We start from the raw sequence: 17220 nt of genomic DNA on the forward strand, positions 1-17220 counted from the left end.
CCCTACTTTTCTTACATTTCTGCAAATGATTTTTAATAAGAAATTTTAGTCTCAAGGATCATCCTAATGGATAATATAAAGCAGAATATCCTTTAAATCTACACGCACACATACATATATATATATCCTTTAAAATTTTAATATCTGTTATTTATTATACCAATATACTTTTATTATACCAACACACTTTTAATATGTTGTTTCCATCTAAAAATTTGATAATCAGCAGTAAAAGGCATAAACAGAAGTATGAAATAAAATGTTAAATGGATAAAACTTGATCACAATTACACTAAATTTATTGAAAATAATTGGTTAATCTTTGGATTATGGTAACTTGGCGATTTTTTGGCGAAAATTTGGTGACCAACCCTGCTACAGCAACCTGCTAGTTTTTGTTTGGACGCCATTTTGTTTTCACAAAGCAAAGGCTTTTTTTTTTTTTTTTTGTCTTTTACTCAACATGTTTTTCCAACAATCTGCTAGCCCAATTACGCTCATGGTAGAACTTTTATGGAACAAAAGTGATTAACCATGACGAAGATTATGTGCAAAATTGGGAGAAAGTGCAAAATCGCAAACTACTTGCCGGGTTTTTAAGAATTGCATATACACGGTATCATCCATGTACAGTCGACCTATTTTCACTTAAAAAAAAATCCCAGAAGTGCACAAAAATGACATTGCGCACACTCTTGACTTTATCCATGTACACTGCTAAAGTCCTAGCTAGTAACTTTTATCGCCTTACCAAAATGTCGCCAAACTACCTGTTACCATATTCCAAAGATTAGCGAAATAATTATGATCATAAGGTAACTTGCACTCAAATTTCATTAACAAGTTACATAATAATTATAATTTAAGGAAATACAATTGCTAAAATAATATATTTTTTGTAATAAAAATCTTACTTTTTTTCATATTTAATAGCTAAATCTTTGTAATAATCTCTTTCTTCTTCTATGGAATTAAATGCAATATCAGGATCAAACATATTTACTTTATTCTCATCAAACCTATAAAACAATAAAAAATTATTTAACATACTTTAAAAAAATATATAACCCATATAAGAACCCACAAGTTTTTTCACTTTCTTTAACATGTAAATATATTTTGTATAGCAAGATTTAGAGCTATGTTAGAAATATTCTCTTGATAGACCTCCATAAATTATCTAATAAACTAGTGATTTTACTTTACAAAATATTTTAGTAGTGATCTATGTTTAATTTTCCTTGCAGAAGACATCATTTCTTTAAAAATATTAATTTACAAAACTGAGATACATTTAAGAAAATGTGCATTTGTTGTAAGAGCAAGAGATTTGAAGCACCAGTAAAGGTACCAGCAGATAAAGACAAACACCTCTCTCTTGACACAGAATGCAAATACTTAAATAGGCAATGAAAATTTTGGACATCAAGGATAATTAGGTTAAAATGCGGTTTAGCCCACTGCTTGGCGATTGTTTTCAATAGGCAATAAACGCGCCAACATGGCTAACCCGATGTTTTGAAGCTGTGTTGTTATGCTGTTGCCACTAAATGTTATCGCCCTGTATTATATTTAAAGAAATTAAATATTGAAAAATCTGTATAAATGTTTCTTGCATTGTGATAAAACAATGGTACCTAGAGCCATCAAATTTTGAATAACATACGTTTCCAACCTAATATGGGCAACTGGAAGCCCAAACTTGGAATTTTTTTTATTATCTGATTGATGTTTTGTAAAACTTGAATGAATTTTTGATTAGCAAACTCAAAGATTTCAAAGCGAGCAACGGCAACACAGTATGGGGGAAAAAAAATCATTTTTACGTGCAGAGTGCAAAACTGTGTATTGGAAATTCTAAAGATATGCTCATTTAAAAATTATTTTGCGATATTGCTGTTGAACTGAATTTTATGGTTTAAGTGTAAAGAACATTATATTTGATAAAGAAAGGCAACACACAAAACATTAAAAAAAAAAAAAAAAAAAACGCCCCTTTGGGCGTAATGTAAAATCTAAAAGCTTTTTTTTTTTTAAATTTTTTAAAAATTTTTACTTGTTAATTCTGTTGTGGTTTGAATGTTCTTATGTGGTGAAAGACTTTACATTTTTCTTGAAAAGGGTAAGTGAACAAATTTTTCTTGTATGGTTCATTTTAAAGTTGCTTATTTTTAATATTTTGTATTTCTTTTTGGCTCAATCCTAGAAGGTTGGAAAAGCTGACTTTGTGCAATTCTCTGATGTTTTTTTTAATGAAAATAGATCAATATGTACATGGGCAAAGCCAATGCAGTGCGCAATGCCGAGTTTGTGCAATTCTGGGATTTATTTTAAGTGAAAATAGATCGATGTGCACATGGGCAAAGCCAATGTGGTTGCGTGATGCCGAGTTTGTGCAATTCTGGGATGTTTTTTTAAGTGAAAATAGATTGATGCGCACATGGGCAAAGCCAATGTGGTGCGCAATGCCGGGGTTGTGCACGATGCCGAGTTTGTGCAATTCTGGGATGTTTAAGTGAAAAATGATCGATGTGTACATGGGAAAAGCCAATGTAGCACGCAATGCCGAGTTTGTGCAATTCTCTAATGTTTTCTAAGTAAAAATAGATCGACTTGCACATGGACAAAGGCAAGGCAGTGCGCAATGCCAAGTTTGTGTAATTCTCTGATTTTTTAATCTTATTTAATTGACTTCAAATTGTATAGCAGGCTTTTCTATACACTGTTTCTGGTATACATAGTGACTGATATCTCTTTAAGAAAACATGTATGCACGCAGATAAATTTTATCAAATGAATCCTTCGCATGATTCATGCATTTTGCGAGAAATAAACTTCTATGTTTGAATTTCTACGAGGTTTAAACCTCTCGCATTTGTTGTGAATTACACGTAGCTTTTAAGCAAAACTAATGGTACTTTGTGTTTTAAACTTAAATTTCAGATTTTATTTTGTTTTTTAATTTCATTATATTTGTTGTCTTTTTTTAAATTTCATATCGTTGACAATATTACCTATCGTAGCTTTAGATATCGAAAAGCCATGGCTTTCACAGCGTGTTTTAATAACTAGATACAAATAAATTTCTTTGGAGAGAGAACAAATGTCCGAAGACAAATTGTCAAGTAGCAGACGATAATTTATGCTTTCAAAATTATACTTGCAGTTAAAAAGAATTTCCAAGCAGACGATTTCTTTTGGAATTTTTACTTTGTAATTTGAGCAGTTAATTCAGTTGCCGTTTGAATGTTCTTATGTGGTAGTTATAAAGCGAGTGGTTTTATCTGTGTGTTTTTGCCATTTTTCTGCATATATTTTGTTAAATAAACAGTCGCTATAGATTTATCTGTGATGCTGAGAGAAGTGTATGAATGTACATGTAAATTTATTACTTTATTGGAAGTGCAAGGGAAACATGCCGTCATTGAATGGTGTATGAAAGTTGGTTTGATTGCTAATTTTTTTGGTTGTTTGAAATGTGGTGAAAATATGCGTTTTTGTGAGAGAAAGGGAAGTATAGATGGATTTGAATGGCGATGTAGAAAGCAAGGAAAAGTGAATGCGCATAATGTTTGTAGGAGTATAAGGAAAGGTTCATGGTTTAGTCATAGCCATTTGAGTATATGTGAAATTTTGAGAATTACGAGGTGTTGGTTTTTGAAAATAAGAAATGAATCTGTTATTCAAGAAGTGAAAGTGCATGAACATGCTGTTGTTGATTGGTTTATGTTTTGCAGAGAAGTGTGTATGACGACTGTGATAAATGATAGTGTTCCAATTGGTGGTGAAGGAGTGATAGTTGAAGTGGATGAGAGCAAATTCGGGAAAATGAAGTATGGAAGAGGAAAGCCTGTGGACAGTCATTGGGTATTTGGTGGTATATAAAGAGGAACGAACAGATGTTTTTTTAGAGAGGTTGAGAATAAATCAAAGGAGAGTTTGGAGAGAGTGATAGTTGAATGGGTGTTGCCAGGATCAACTGTGGTTTCAGACTGCTGGAAGGCATATGGTGGACTAAAAAATTTAGGTTATGGCCATCTGACTGTCAACCACAGTCTGTACTTCCGTGATCCCGAGTCAGGTGCACACACTAATTCCATAGAGGGTACTTGGTCTGGAATCAAATGCCATTTACGTCGAAATACAAACCACGTAGATGGCGAATTTTATTCATATTTAGCGGAATATATGTGGCGAAAATGGCACAACCACTCACTAAGTGATGAACATTATCGTGCCTTTTTAGCGGCAATCATAAAGATTTATCCGCTGAAAACGGCTGATAAAACTGACTAAATTTTCTTAAAGACGGGGTTTAGGAAGGTTCCCCCCCCCCCGTCATAAATTTAAAAAAAAAAAAAAAACTTTTTATTTTCCTGAAAAGGGTAGGTGAAAATATTTTTTCTTTTTAAAATTGCTTATTTTTAATATTTTCTTTTATTGTGAGAAATTAGATTTTTTAAATTTATTAATGGGTAGAAATCTAATACGAGAGTATAGAACGTGGTTTAGGAATTTAAGAAACAGGGAAATGAAAGCTGTGAATGATGTTGATATTCAATAATAAATATTTTTCTTTTTTTATTAATGTTGTTGCATCAGGTTCTTCTATTTACAATAAAATTAATGTAAAATTCCTTACCTGCTGCATCTTCAGTGTTCTCGACGCCAGGCTTCTAATAATCACGTTTTCCAGTAAGAGTTTCTATTACAATTAGCAGGCCATCTTGTCTTTTAATTATTTATTCAAAGAAAACGCTAATATACACTATTTACAAGGTAGGTGATAATTATTTTAAGACAGTACATTTTTAGTTCTGAGTCTTTACGCTCCTCAGAGCGGTTCCAATCTCGACTGCTTCTCGGAACTTAATTACAGCAAAAGTAAAGGAAGAGATGCCCGCCACCTAGTGGCAAGAATGTGACAAATGTAAAGCTTAAAAATTTTTAGAAAATAATGAAGATTCTTTACTTACTAGTATGTAAGAGATGGTGTCGTTACGTAGCAATAAGGTAATTTTGTAAAGATGATAAAGTTAAAATGTTCTGCAATATGAAATTAAAATTTTAAAAAATCTGTTTTTATTTGTATAAATACTAAAGCTTAAAAATATTCACCCTGTATGACAGACTGCAACGTTGTTTACAGTTTTAATAACTGTTACAATTCACTTACCGTATTATAGTAGTTTAAAATACAAAAAATTTAGTATACTTATTTCTACATTTGTAGAGAATACATTGTGACATCACGATCTTAGTCCCACCCATTTATGAACGTCACATAGCTCCGCCTTCACAACTTTGTTTATGCAACCTATTCTGAGATTTTACTGGCAATTTTAAAAAAAACGGCGCTACTGAAAATCGCCAAGCAGTGGGCTAAAACACATTTTCACCAAAATAAATAAATAAATAAATTAATAAATAAAATTTAAAAAAAAAAAAGTAATATATATATATATATATATATATATATAACCTATATAAGAACCCATAAGTTTTTCCACTTTCTTTAACATATAAATATATTTTGTATAGCAAGATTTAAAGCTATATTAGAATTATTCTCTTGATATACCTCCATAAATTATCTAATAAACTAATGATTTTATTTTACAAAATAAATTTTAGATTACAAAATATTTTAGTAGTGACCTATGTTTAATTTTCCTTGTAGAAGATATTAGTAAAGCAGAAGGCATCACTTCTTTAAAAATATTAATTTACAAAACTGAGATACATTTAAGAAAATGTGCATTTGTTGTTAGAGCAAGAGATTTAAAGCACCAGTAAAGGTACCAGCAGATAAAGACAAACACCTCTCTCTTGACACAGAACACAAATGCTTAAATACGCAATGAACAATAATTTTGGACATCAAGGATAATTAGATGTTATAATTTCATTACAGAACTTTCACCCAAATTTATACAGTTCAGAGCAGCCATTTTTGATGATTCCAACTCAAACCACAAAACTTCTTCCATGGAAATTAGATCTCTCATTAATAAGGAAAAGCAGTTTGTGTGTTCGTTGCTCTCCAGATCTAAACACATATAATATCAGAGTTCAGATTATTAGCTGAAGTCATTAGTAAAGAGTACAAGGTCCCAGTTCCCTTGGCTCTATTGATCATAATGACACCAAATGGGCTGCTTTGGAAGATAAAGTGAATGAGACCCCACAACTAGTTTTCTTGCATAAAATCCAAACTTGTAAATCCTTTGTGCAGCAGAAAAATGGCTGTTCCGAGTTCCTGTAGCAGTCGGAAGAAACTCTCTTGCAGTACCTTTATAGCTTCATCAAGCCAATAATGAAACACAGAGACTTTGGAAGCGGTTGATACTCTTGACCACACTTTCTGCTAACTGATTCACTGCTTAAAAAGCTATTCCAAGTTCTTGATCTGACACTTTGGAAAATATTTAGATCTTAGGTGACCTCAATGTGTGTTTACTTTCACTCAATTCTATCAATTAACCATTATTTTTGCACTTCACTTAAACATGCTCTTGATTCACAAATGATAGATACTGATCACTCTCATAAATCACAATTTTAAATAACACTACACAGCTAAATTCTAACATGCATTCATGTCACAATAAGTTACCAGTCACTTAATTTGGATACTTCATGCACTAACTTAAGTCTGGTTTTATATTCAGTTCAGATACTTAGCAAAAGATGATTATACCATTGGATATTGGATAAAACTTTAGTCAGTCACCTTATTTTATTTATTTATTTTTTTTTTCAGATTTATCTTTTAATTTTGTCAAGCAGTGTACTTAGATTCATCACAAGTAATTCTTAAATATGTATCTGTAATATGCCACCTAATAGTTAAAGAATCAACATTTAACAGGAAAGTATTTTAGACAATGAATTATATTCTTTCTATAAAAATTAAAATTACAATGAATATTAGTATATAGATGACTGAAATATGGGTTATACATTCAACTACAAGATAATTATTTTGGATAAGATGTCATGGCAGATAATTTTGCTCGTGAAGCTGGATTATATTCATTTCAGTTACTGATGAGAGAAAAGCAAAACACCTCCATGCTGTTTCAGTGCAAATTAAAGTCTAGGTAGAGTGTTAATGAATAGCTATTTTATCAATTTAAGATACTGTTGAATATGCATAAAATGATAAACTGCATAAAATATATCTGTTTTCCATGAACAATTTGTACTAGAAATTACATATTATAATTCACAGAGGAATAAAATCATAAAGTGATATATATATATTTACCACATACATTTTGGTTAAGGTATATTTAAGAGTGCCCCTTGGGTTATCGCAAAGTTGTTGTTTCATTTATGGTAACCTGAGTAGTTGAATGTTATGGAAACCCTATTATGACATGATTGGTTGCGTGAATGCGGTGAATTTGACCATTTGAGTGATGGGAAAATATTTGTTGGATGTCAGTTATGAAGTACATTGTGTATTGTGTACTGTGTATTGTAAAATGGCTGCCAGTGGTATAGAACGAGAGAGCAGAAGTTTCCCCACCCCTTCTTTTTTTTGAAGTGATTGAGGACAGAAGAAAGGAAACTTTGTTGGAGGTAATTCACCGGAATTATAAGTGTTCTGTTTGTATGAAGGAAATGCGTATGGTAGAACATAAAGATTGTCCAGATGGCTTTGAATGGGTTTGTCGCAAGAAAGGTTCAAATTCTCACCATATAAAGTATTCCGTTAAGGAGAAACATGGTTTGAAGAAAGTTTTTGGATGCTCAAGAAATTTCCGTGTCTTCAGTCCGTGACAGAAATTTTGTGTGTCACGGACTGAACGCACGGAAATTTCTAAATAAAGTAAGTGGATATTTCCTTTATGTAGTGCTTAGATGGTACAAGATGAATTTCCTTTTTTATGTTATTTCATTGTTTGATTTAAAATGTAGTTTACTGAGATTATACATTTTTTTGTTTGGCTCTAGAGTAGAATTAGGTGCTCCTTTGATTTTTTAAGTGAAAATAGATTGGTGTGTATATGGACAAAGGGAGTGCGCAATACCCAGTTTGTTCAAATCTCTGAATTTTTTTAAGTGAAAATAGGTCAATGTGTACATAGATACCAAGTTTGTGCAATTTTTTGACTTTTTATTTTGGCTTTGTGTAGCAGCCATGTTTGGTGCATAAATTGGAAATATGCACTTACCTTATTTACTAATTAACACGTCTTCAGTCAAACAAAATTCCTTAACAGCATCAAAAAACTTCCTAAAAGTATCTGAACTAGAATCTGTATGCTGGCGTCGCCACATAAATTCACAAAATAAGAGTAAAAAATATCCTCTGTAGCATTGTATCATATGACTATATGTATTTCCTTCCTACAAACAGGACACTTAATAATGGCTACTAAGTAAACCTTCATTTACACACCAGTCAAGTAATGCTCTTTCGTCCTTTTTTTCCAAATCGTACAGAAACTTCAAATTAATCTTAACACATATAGTCATTTTACTATTTAAACCAGAAAACAAGCAATGTACTTCCAACACACATGACATGCCGGGGAAAGTGCAGAAATGCCCACTGCTTGCCGCGCTTATAAGAATTGCACATACTCGGTATCCATGTACACGTCGACCTATTTTCACTTAAAACAAAATGCCAGAATTGCACAAAAATGGCATTGCACACTTCCTTGACTTTAGCCATGTACACATTGACCTATTTTCACTTAAAAAATCCAAGAAAATTAACAAAAATCCAATTCTTTTTACTCTTGCAAAAAGTGGGCGATTCTGCACTTTAGCCGACATGCCCTTACAAATTCATCGCAATCATGCAAACGACTACATCATAATAGGGTTTCCGTAACATTTAACTACTCAGGCTGCCATATATAAACCACCACTTGGCGATAAATGAAACAACAACTTCGTGATAATACAAGAAATGCCTTCTCTCTACTCCATCCCTTATTAATTTCTACAAATGCTAATACAAATCAAGTGATCTTATTAGTTACATTAAAACACTTTAAATCACTTAGATAATTCTCCGGATTTTTAAAATTTAATCCCAAATAAGAGAAAAAGTTGTGATTTTTATAAAATTCTTATGAATAAATTAACAATGCAACTTATCACTTCAAGTCATGCAAATGCAAAACCTTTAACTATAATTAAAGAAAACAATTATTCAGTTCTAAATAATATTACATTCAAACAGTTCTGATCAAACTAAACTAGGTAAAACATGAACAGAAAATTATGAGCACTTTTCATCTCTTTGGCATCAACCCATTACTTGCTAGTGTGATTAGTTCTACAAGAACAACTAACTAGAATATTATTTCCTCAAATTACAAACTATAATTACATAAATAGCGTAATATTACTCAAGACATAAAATAGTACTACATAACAAATTAACTGTGTTATTAATTAAAGCATAAAAAAAAAAAAAAAAAAAAAAAAAAAAAAAACAATTTAGAGGGTATACTTTACAAGTGAAATAATGCATAGTTTTATCTGGAGGCTTATTTTCCTCTAAAAAAATAACTCTGCACTTCACAATGTGCAAATACTATTCCAATTTTAATAAGAAAAACATAATCAATATTTCGAAGGCAACAATTAAATACTGTCTATAAAATAGAGATGTAAAACATAATCTACGATTGATTTGAAATATAATAATGTTAAAAAATTGTTATAATAATACTTACAGATAAAAATGTAACTCTATACCTCAAAATTTTTACTTAAACTGTAAATAAATAATATATTTTAAATAATTAAATGAAATAATATCAGACATTTAATTACTATTTAAATTCACTTTGGGAAAAGTGATGCCAACCCATAACACTCAATGTTACCTCAAGGAAACAAACAAAACGTGGAACCAACTGAAGCAGTTTTATAGTTGATAAATAACTGAACAACGAAAGACTTGACTGCTGAGTGTTAAAACTATTAATTCTTACAAATTTCAAATTAGTGTACTGCAGTATTACAGCAGTTTTTAATAAAATCCGGCTAGAAGTACAAATGACATAGAGTCCATGATAAATGATATGAAAACATCCTTAAAAAAAGACTCCTGTAATTTCCATGAAGAGGAAAAAAAACGTTGCTATAAATTTAATATATTTAAAGTCTGCTTTCTCTTTTTTAGAAATGTTTTCTCATATTGATAGTATAAATTTATATTAACATTCAGAATCTCAATAAAACTGAAAACCGCAAAATAAATTTCTTAGTACATTTCTTTCGAGGACTAGAATTTGTAAATTTAAAAGTTCGATTAGTGAAAAAAAAAATTTTACGATTCACTTTGTCCAAGCGTCGACTGCCTTTTATTTTATCCGAACCGCGAGGATCTTTTCATTATACTTTTGACTATGTGGCAACATTATTCAAAGGCCAGTCGAAGATCTGTATTTTTATTTATTTATTTTTTTAATATCACATTAGTTGTGTGTGTGTAAACATTACCTTAAGTGCTCAATGTGGCGAAAACAATTTGCTCCTATTTCTTTAAATGTCATCATCTGTTTATAATAGTCAGTATTATAGCTCTGCATATTGTTGTGAAATAATTAAGTTTATGTTGTGCCATATTAAAAAAAAAAAAAAAAAAAAAAACTTAATGATTTTAATTAATGTGCCTTTATTAGACTTGCATAATTTATATATTGAAACTAAGCACTCTACTTGATTTAAATCAATCGTATGATCTCTTTTATGCAAGTTTGGTGATGCGAGCTCTCTTTTAAATACAGTTTTTAATGCTTGTGCTTTAAATTGCATTGAAAGCATAGAGGAGGACATTTTAATCGTAATTTAAGTGTTCTATGATATGTATTGTTTTTAGAGCATACAACATCTGAATATTGTAGAAATATTACTTATTTTCATGATATGTACATAAAAACATACTAACTTCTTTTTCCTTTTTTGGGGAGGGGTATGGGAGTGGGGTGTAAAAGTACCCATTATTCCACTGGAGCTTTTTCTACTTTGTTCATAAAAAAAGATCAGATATCTCTTAATTATTCAGTTCTCAATTATTAAGGTATCAAAAGTATTTTAGATGGATCTTTTGTCAGATTGCATTTTAACCATGATTTGTTAAAATATATAACCATATAAATTACTTTTGGAATTACTCTTATATGCACCCTCAGGTCGGCAAATTTTTTGCCAAACATTTTTGGCAAGAAACCCTACGCCGCGTTTTACTACCTAAATTTTTTGTCTACATTTCGTATTTTAAGCCTAAAATGTCTCCAAAAACGGGGTTTTCACACATGCAAAAACCACGTTTTGAAGACACAATTTAAGCTAAAAATCCGAAACAAAAACAAAAAATTTAGATAGCAAAAACGTAAAGTTTCTAACAAAAAATATTTGACAAGTGTCTATGTGCATAGCGATACGTTTTAACTTAAAAAAAACATCTACGAATTGCACATTCTAGGCAGTAAAGGAATCTATGAACTATGCCACCTCGCTTCAATAAATTAACAATAAATTTCAAAGAATACCATGTACACAGCATTCTGTTTAAACTTAAAAAAAAATCTACGAATTGCACAATCTAGGCATTGAGCACAAATCAACCAAATAAACTAAACTAAATTACAAACAATTCAAAAAACAATAAAAAAAATTCATAGTAAAAAAACAATGAACATAAGATTCTACAAAATAAAATGCACTTACGTACCTGAATACATTGCTGAATAAAATTTTGCCAGTCATACATTGTCTCTGAACAAAAGTGCCACGATTTTGCTATAGCACATGTCTTTCTGAGATTCAAAATTTCGAAAAATTAACAATAAAATCTTCCTCCAAAGTTAACATACTACACGAAAACCACAATCCAAATCTTAAACTCCACTGACAGCCACATACTTTACCAGCAACTATTTGGCTGCAAATCTACACAAGAACTATCAGAAACGCCCTTCTTCATCCCAGTTCTCATAGCAGCTCCACATTTCGGACTCTGTTTCAAAAGTCCCTCGGAAATTCCAAAAATACACTTCAGTCCTCATAAACACATCCATGAACAAAACACTCATTAACAACTCCAACATCGTACCTTTTAATACGAAATTTACTTTCCACACAATCTAAAATTTATGACTGAAATCTTGCCACCACATCTATCATTCCAACATACGCCATTTCAAAACACACAAGACACGAACCAACAAGCAATTAAACCACTCCAGCAAAAGATTTTTCAACGTCAACAGTGTTGCCATACAACATGCACACGTGATAAAAACCAGTGCAGAACACATATCGCTACATTTGCTAATATTAGAGCGCATATAAGAGTAGAGCCTTATTTTTATGTCATTTGGATTTTAGTATTGGTGTAATTTTCATCAAATACATACATATATATGCTACCGGCAGCATATATAATGCCATACTTTTTAGGCAAACTGTGAAATAGAATTGTTGTATACTTTCCCTAGACATTGTATTATAATACCTAGGCATTCTGTAGAAAGACAAATACTCTTTATGCAAAGTATGAAAAAAGGTTATGCAAAGGCTTATATTTGAAACATGTTCATTCCTCAAAAATACAAATATTTTCAAAAATTAATAAACTATTATTCAAAATGTGTAAGAAATAGGGAGATGAACTTGATACAACATAATATATTTTCTTTCTGGCTGAGACTAGGAATCTATGATCTACTTGACAATGGAAATTAAATTCAGAAACGATCATGTTTCACAACAATGCCCTTTTTAATACCTTTTTGTTTTTTCTGGCAGGGCTCACAAAGGTGGTTATACAGTTCAATATGAATGCTTTTGTATTTGGTTGAAAGTTCTTTCAACATTCTGTCTCATTGTCTGCGTGCAGTACTAAAATGAGTTTTCATGAAGTACGGGAAATAAACCAGCATCTGTTATGTAGCTCTGTATAGTACTGATGCTTTCTTTAATAGGATAAATGAATGTACTTTTCTTTTCCACAAACATCACATCCTGGTGATTGAGCAGTCAGTAGTCCCATGGTTTCCTCTTAGAAGTCATTTTGTCTTTTTCACATTATTTATTAATTTCTGGTAAGTAGTTTCAGTTCTTCATAATGAATCGGAAATATATTTCATAGTTTGCCAGTTTATCATTTGACATTCTATAAAATGCCTAGGAAATATTTGAAATATGAATTGTTTCATAAGTTGCCGTGTAGTTTTATGCTTTACAATAAGCATTCTATAGAATTCCCAATTTCAAACTTTGCCAGTAACATAATTATAAATTCAGATAAATATAAAAAGTAAAAGAATATAAAAATTCAGCATGCATATTTATATATTTTTAATTTTTTTGGCAAATGCAAATCCTGAGCCCTGAGCATTTTTCTAGCACATTAAAGCTGATCATAATCTGTTTTCCATTTGTAAAAAAATTTAATTATTAGTGTATAATTTTTGAACTTTTCAAAAATTTTATATTCATTTTACTCCTTTTTAAATTGATTTCCTATTGCTATAATTTTTTTGACTTTGGTCTAATGTAGTTTATGCATGTATAAAGAACAACTCATGTAATATTTTAAATGTTTAATATACATAATTCAAAGTTATCTGCTTTTCCTGTGTGTGACTGCTGACTTTTTATTGTAACTCCCAATATATCTTTAACCCTTTCTGGATGGCACCCCAGTCTCACGTCTTGTCACTATGAGATGGAGCACTGAGCTTCTGTGATGTCTCCGCAGAACAGTGAGTGTGTGCTCGCTAAGCCTAATTTTCACAAAACATTTGGCAGAAATACATTTTTATTCCAGTTAACTCAGTTTTTTTCAAAGACTGCAGAAAATGCATTTACCCAGGACTGTTCCTAGCAGGAGTGCAACACATAAAAGTACGCAGGCGGCCAAAATGAGGGGTGGCTAGACTCTCGTGATACCGAGCCTAAATATTTTAAATTCCTCGTAAGTACTTTTCATACAGTTTGTCATATGTAAATACTTAGTTAGTATGAAATAAAAATATTAATCATTGAGTTTTTTTTTTTTTTTTTAATTTGGAAGCGTCAATCTTAGGAAAGTATGCGGGCAGCCAATGGCCTAGGAAAGTTTTATGCTTTGTGAATTATAGAATTAAATGCATATAACTTTTGAAGCCATAATCATATACAGTACAAAGTTCAAAATTCAGACGTCCATTATCCAGAATGATCTAAAATCCGGACCTCAAAACAACCAATAAAGTTTTTTTTCTCATAGGCTTTACGCATGCACGTTTAATTTCCCCCTCTGTGCATAATAAAACATCTGGATAGTCCCGATTCTTAATTTCACTTTGACACTAAACAAAATATATTGTTATTGAAGAAACAATCATTTTAGCATACATTTGTACGATCAGTAATTTGGCTCCATAGCTGCATATCTGCTTGGCTCACATTTCAAACCGAAACATTCCACATAGATACTTTGCTGATCTGGCGCCAACCTGATGAATCATTATTTCCTATAATTTCCTTTCATCACCGCATGTTTATCAAAACATGACAACTTGAGTAATGACTCAAGTAGCGATGCCTAAACAATTTTTTTATGTTAGTAATTGAATAATGGAGTATGGTAAACTTTTATGTTGACATTATGCTTGGCGATGATTACAGATTTAAGCTAAATGTGCTAAAAAATTTTGATGGGAATTATTGGAAAATAAAGTGTTTATTGATAAATTAATTAACTTGAAATAACCTCTTCATTCTGAAAACCAAAGAAATCAAGATATGATTGAATTACTGCTCTCTCTCTTTATATATATATATATATATATATATATATACAAGAAAGCCCAGCAGACCGGTGTTCCAGATATTATAAATTGTAATTAAAATGATTTGTGCAAAGGTGTCTGCAAACTAAAAATTCAAACTGATTTACCCAGGGCAGGCGGTGAGGACGCCCCTTTGCTTACTGCCCCATGGGGTATCCCCCTTCTACTTGCTTAATTGCTTAAAGTAGAGTGTAATAAAGGAAACCACTGGCGGTACATTTTTTAAGTGTCACTGCTAGCTCAATAAATAAAGGTGATTTAAATTAAAATGTTAATTCACATGTCAAAGATCTCCTTGTACACAACATTTCTTGTGTAGATCTTTCCATCATTTTTAAGCTTGCCTTGCTGAGGACCATCAGTTATTTTAAATTTTACGTTCGTTCTTTCACAAACTCTTGAATGGGCAACATAAAGTTGACCGTGTCCAAATGCAGGCTCAGGTAAAAAAATGCCAACACGTTTAAGTGTTTGGCCCTGAGACTTATTAATGGTCATAACAAAGGTAAGTTTTACAGGAAATTGTCTATGTCTGAATTGAAATGGCAGCCCTGTGCCGTGGCAACTTCACCCCATTGGATAGTACAGTTACGCAAGCAACCAATAAACTATCGGCAACAAACAGACACTTAAGCCGCATATATATATGGGAAGAAGTAACATCATCTCCTCCGAAATGGCTGGCTCCCGGGCTTAACAAAGAAAGCACACCGTTGGATTCCGCAGGTCCGTGGCATGCCATTTGGACCATTCGCATCTTCTTGGGACTTTAATTAGCTGAGATATTAATTAAAAATTAATTTTCCCCTACGTTTTTCCTACATTCTCCACTTTTTTCCTTGGGTTTTCCCTATTAGAAGGATTTAGCTACGTGCCAAATTCTTTTTTCTCGAATATCTACAGAACGGCGCCGAATTGGAATTCGAGACGCATATCCTCAGATTCAAAAAAATTCTTCGAATCCATCGATACCGTTCTCATCTTCGTACGACTTTAATCAGCCGAGATATTAATTAAAAACTGCAAAAACGTTCATTTCCGCTCTCATTTTTCTAAGTGGCAACAATAAACTATCGGTGACATACATTTTAGCCGCTTATATATATAGAAGATATACTATATATATGTTGAAAGGTTTGATTTGTAAAATCTATTGCTTTGTATATTCATATGACTAATTTAGCTACAGAGGTAGCTCATTTTCCATAATTCAAGTTTTTTCCCACATTCGGTATAATTGCCTTAAACATAAAATGGTGTATAAGCCACATTTATTGAGCAAATTCAGCAGAGGGGTGGATATTATGAGATAAAGTTCTATTCTCTTTGAAAGTAAAGATGAGAATTGTAATCATTAAATTAATTAAGAAAAAGCTGATGGATACTTTGTATGATCTGCATAAAACAATCCTATTCTGAAATTTAAAAAAAAATATGTATTATTTAACTAAAAAAGCATGGAAACATAAAACATATTTTTGTAAGATTAAATGGTTGTAAAGTTTAACATAAATACAGACTTAAAAAAATACAAAACTGTAATTTGCCTGAAATATTCTTTAATAGGTAAGATTTAAATATCATTTCTCACTGAATTTTTCTAATTAATGTTTTCTTAAAATTTCAAATAGAAAAAAAAAAATATTATTTTCAAATAGTTAATTATATATATCTGTGTGTGTGTATATATAGAGAGATTTGATATGATTATTAATTATGAACTCCATAAAGGCAAACTCAATGATATCCATAAGCAAATTCTAGGCAGAAAATATAAATGAGTTTGCTATTTATGTAATGCAAATCATCATATTTTATTTTCTCTGTCTTTTAATTTGAAAATTAATCAAAGTAATCTTTCCTCCTTTCATGTAAAGAAGAAAATTGTAAACTAATGGATATAGAAAAATGTCATCTTCATGCCTATTTATGACACAATTAAAAAATGAAGCTATTTTGTAAAATTATAAAATAAACATTGAACTGTAGCTTTAATTGCCTTCAGTAGAAGAATATTTGTTGTATATTTGAAATTCTAATACAGTTTTTGCTTTTACACTGTTTATTATTTGAAGTCTCACTTTATTCTAATATCCTGTTTTTAATGTCTAGTTTTGATGCTCAAGGAGTCATACAAATGCAGAAGATAGACCAAGCATGAAATCTTTAGGTTTTTTATGGATACTGAAATTTTATTTCACTCTATTATTATGACAGATACAAGTGAGTATTAGCCTGAAAACACATAAATTAAATTTTAAAAAACTTTGTGTGCATAGCTGTGTTTATAAATCTTATATAATTTGTTGTGTCAAGAAAATAAATATTATGTACTGTTTTTTTTATTATATACTTATAATTTTTGAATGTTAATTACTTTTAGACTGTGAGGATTTTAACCATG

General features: G+C 31.0%; 2 protein-coding genes across 10 annotated transcripts in view; one reads left to right on the plus strand and one right to left on the minus strand.

Annotated features, from left to right (window-relative positions):
- LOC118202402 (nuclear distribution protein nudE homolog 1-B-like) overlaps positions 1 to 9851 on the minus strand; it is a 51561-nt gene extending 41710 nt beyond the window's left edge. Inside the window, exons 1-2 of one of the 2 annotated variants that reach the window (XM_085819025.1) lie at positions 9705 to 9851; positions 927 to 1019 (exon numbers count right to left, since the gene is read on the minus strand). In XM_085819025.1, the coding sequence (XP_085675151.1) occupies positions 927 to 997 (71 nt within the window). In that variant the 5' untranslated portion in view covers positions 998 to 1019; positions 9705 to 9851. Of the gene's footprint in view, positions 1 to 914; positions 1020 to 9704 lie in introns of both variants that reach the window. The other variant, XM_085819024.1, reaches the window with a different exon arrangement.
- A 540-nt stretch (positions 9852 to 10391) lies between these two features.
- Marf1 (meiosis regulator and mRNA stability factor 1-like protein) overlaps positions 10392 to 17220 on the plus strand; it is a 244066-nt gene continuing 237237 nt past the window's right edge. For 5 of the 8 annotated variants that reach the window (XM_085819030.1, XM_085819032.1, XM_085819027.1 and 2 more), the window contains exons 1-2: positions 10392 to 10544; positions 16929 to 17039. Coding sequence is in view for 4 of the 8 variants with exons in the window: in XM_085819027.1 (XP_085675153.1) it covers positions 16994 to 17039 (46 nt within the window). In the remaining 4 variants the exon portion in view is untranslated. Of the gene's footprint in view, positions 10545 to 13810; positions 13958 to 16928; positions 17040 to 17220 lie in introns of those variants that run through there. The other 3 variants (XM_085819031.1, XM_085819033.1, XM_085819028.1) reach the window with 1 other exon arrangement.

The sequence above is a fragment of the Stegodyphus dumicola genome, chromosome 6 (genome assembly GCF_044657685.1).
Source record: "Stegodyphus dumicola isolate Sdum_Otavi_A_Nest chromosome 6, ASM4465768v1".
Classification (NCBI taxonomy): domain Eukaryota; kingdom Metazoa; phylum Arthropoda; class Arachnida; order Araneae; family Eresidae; genus Stegodyphus; species Stegodyphus dumicola.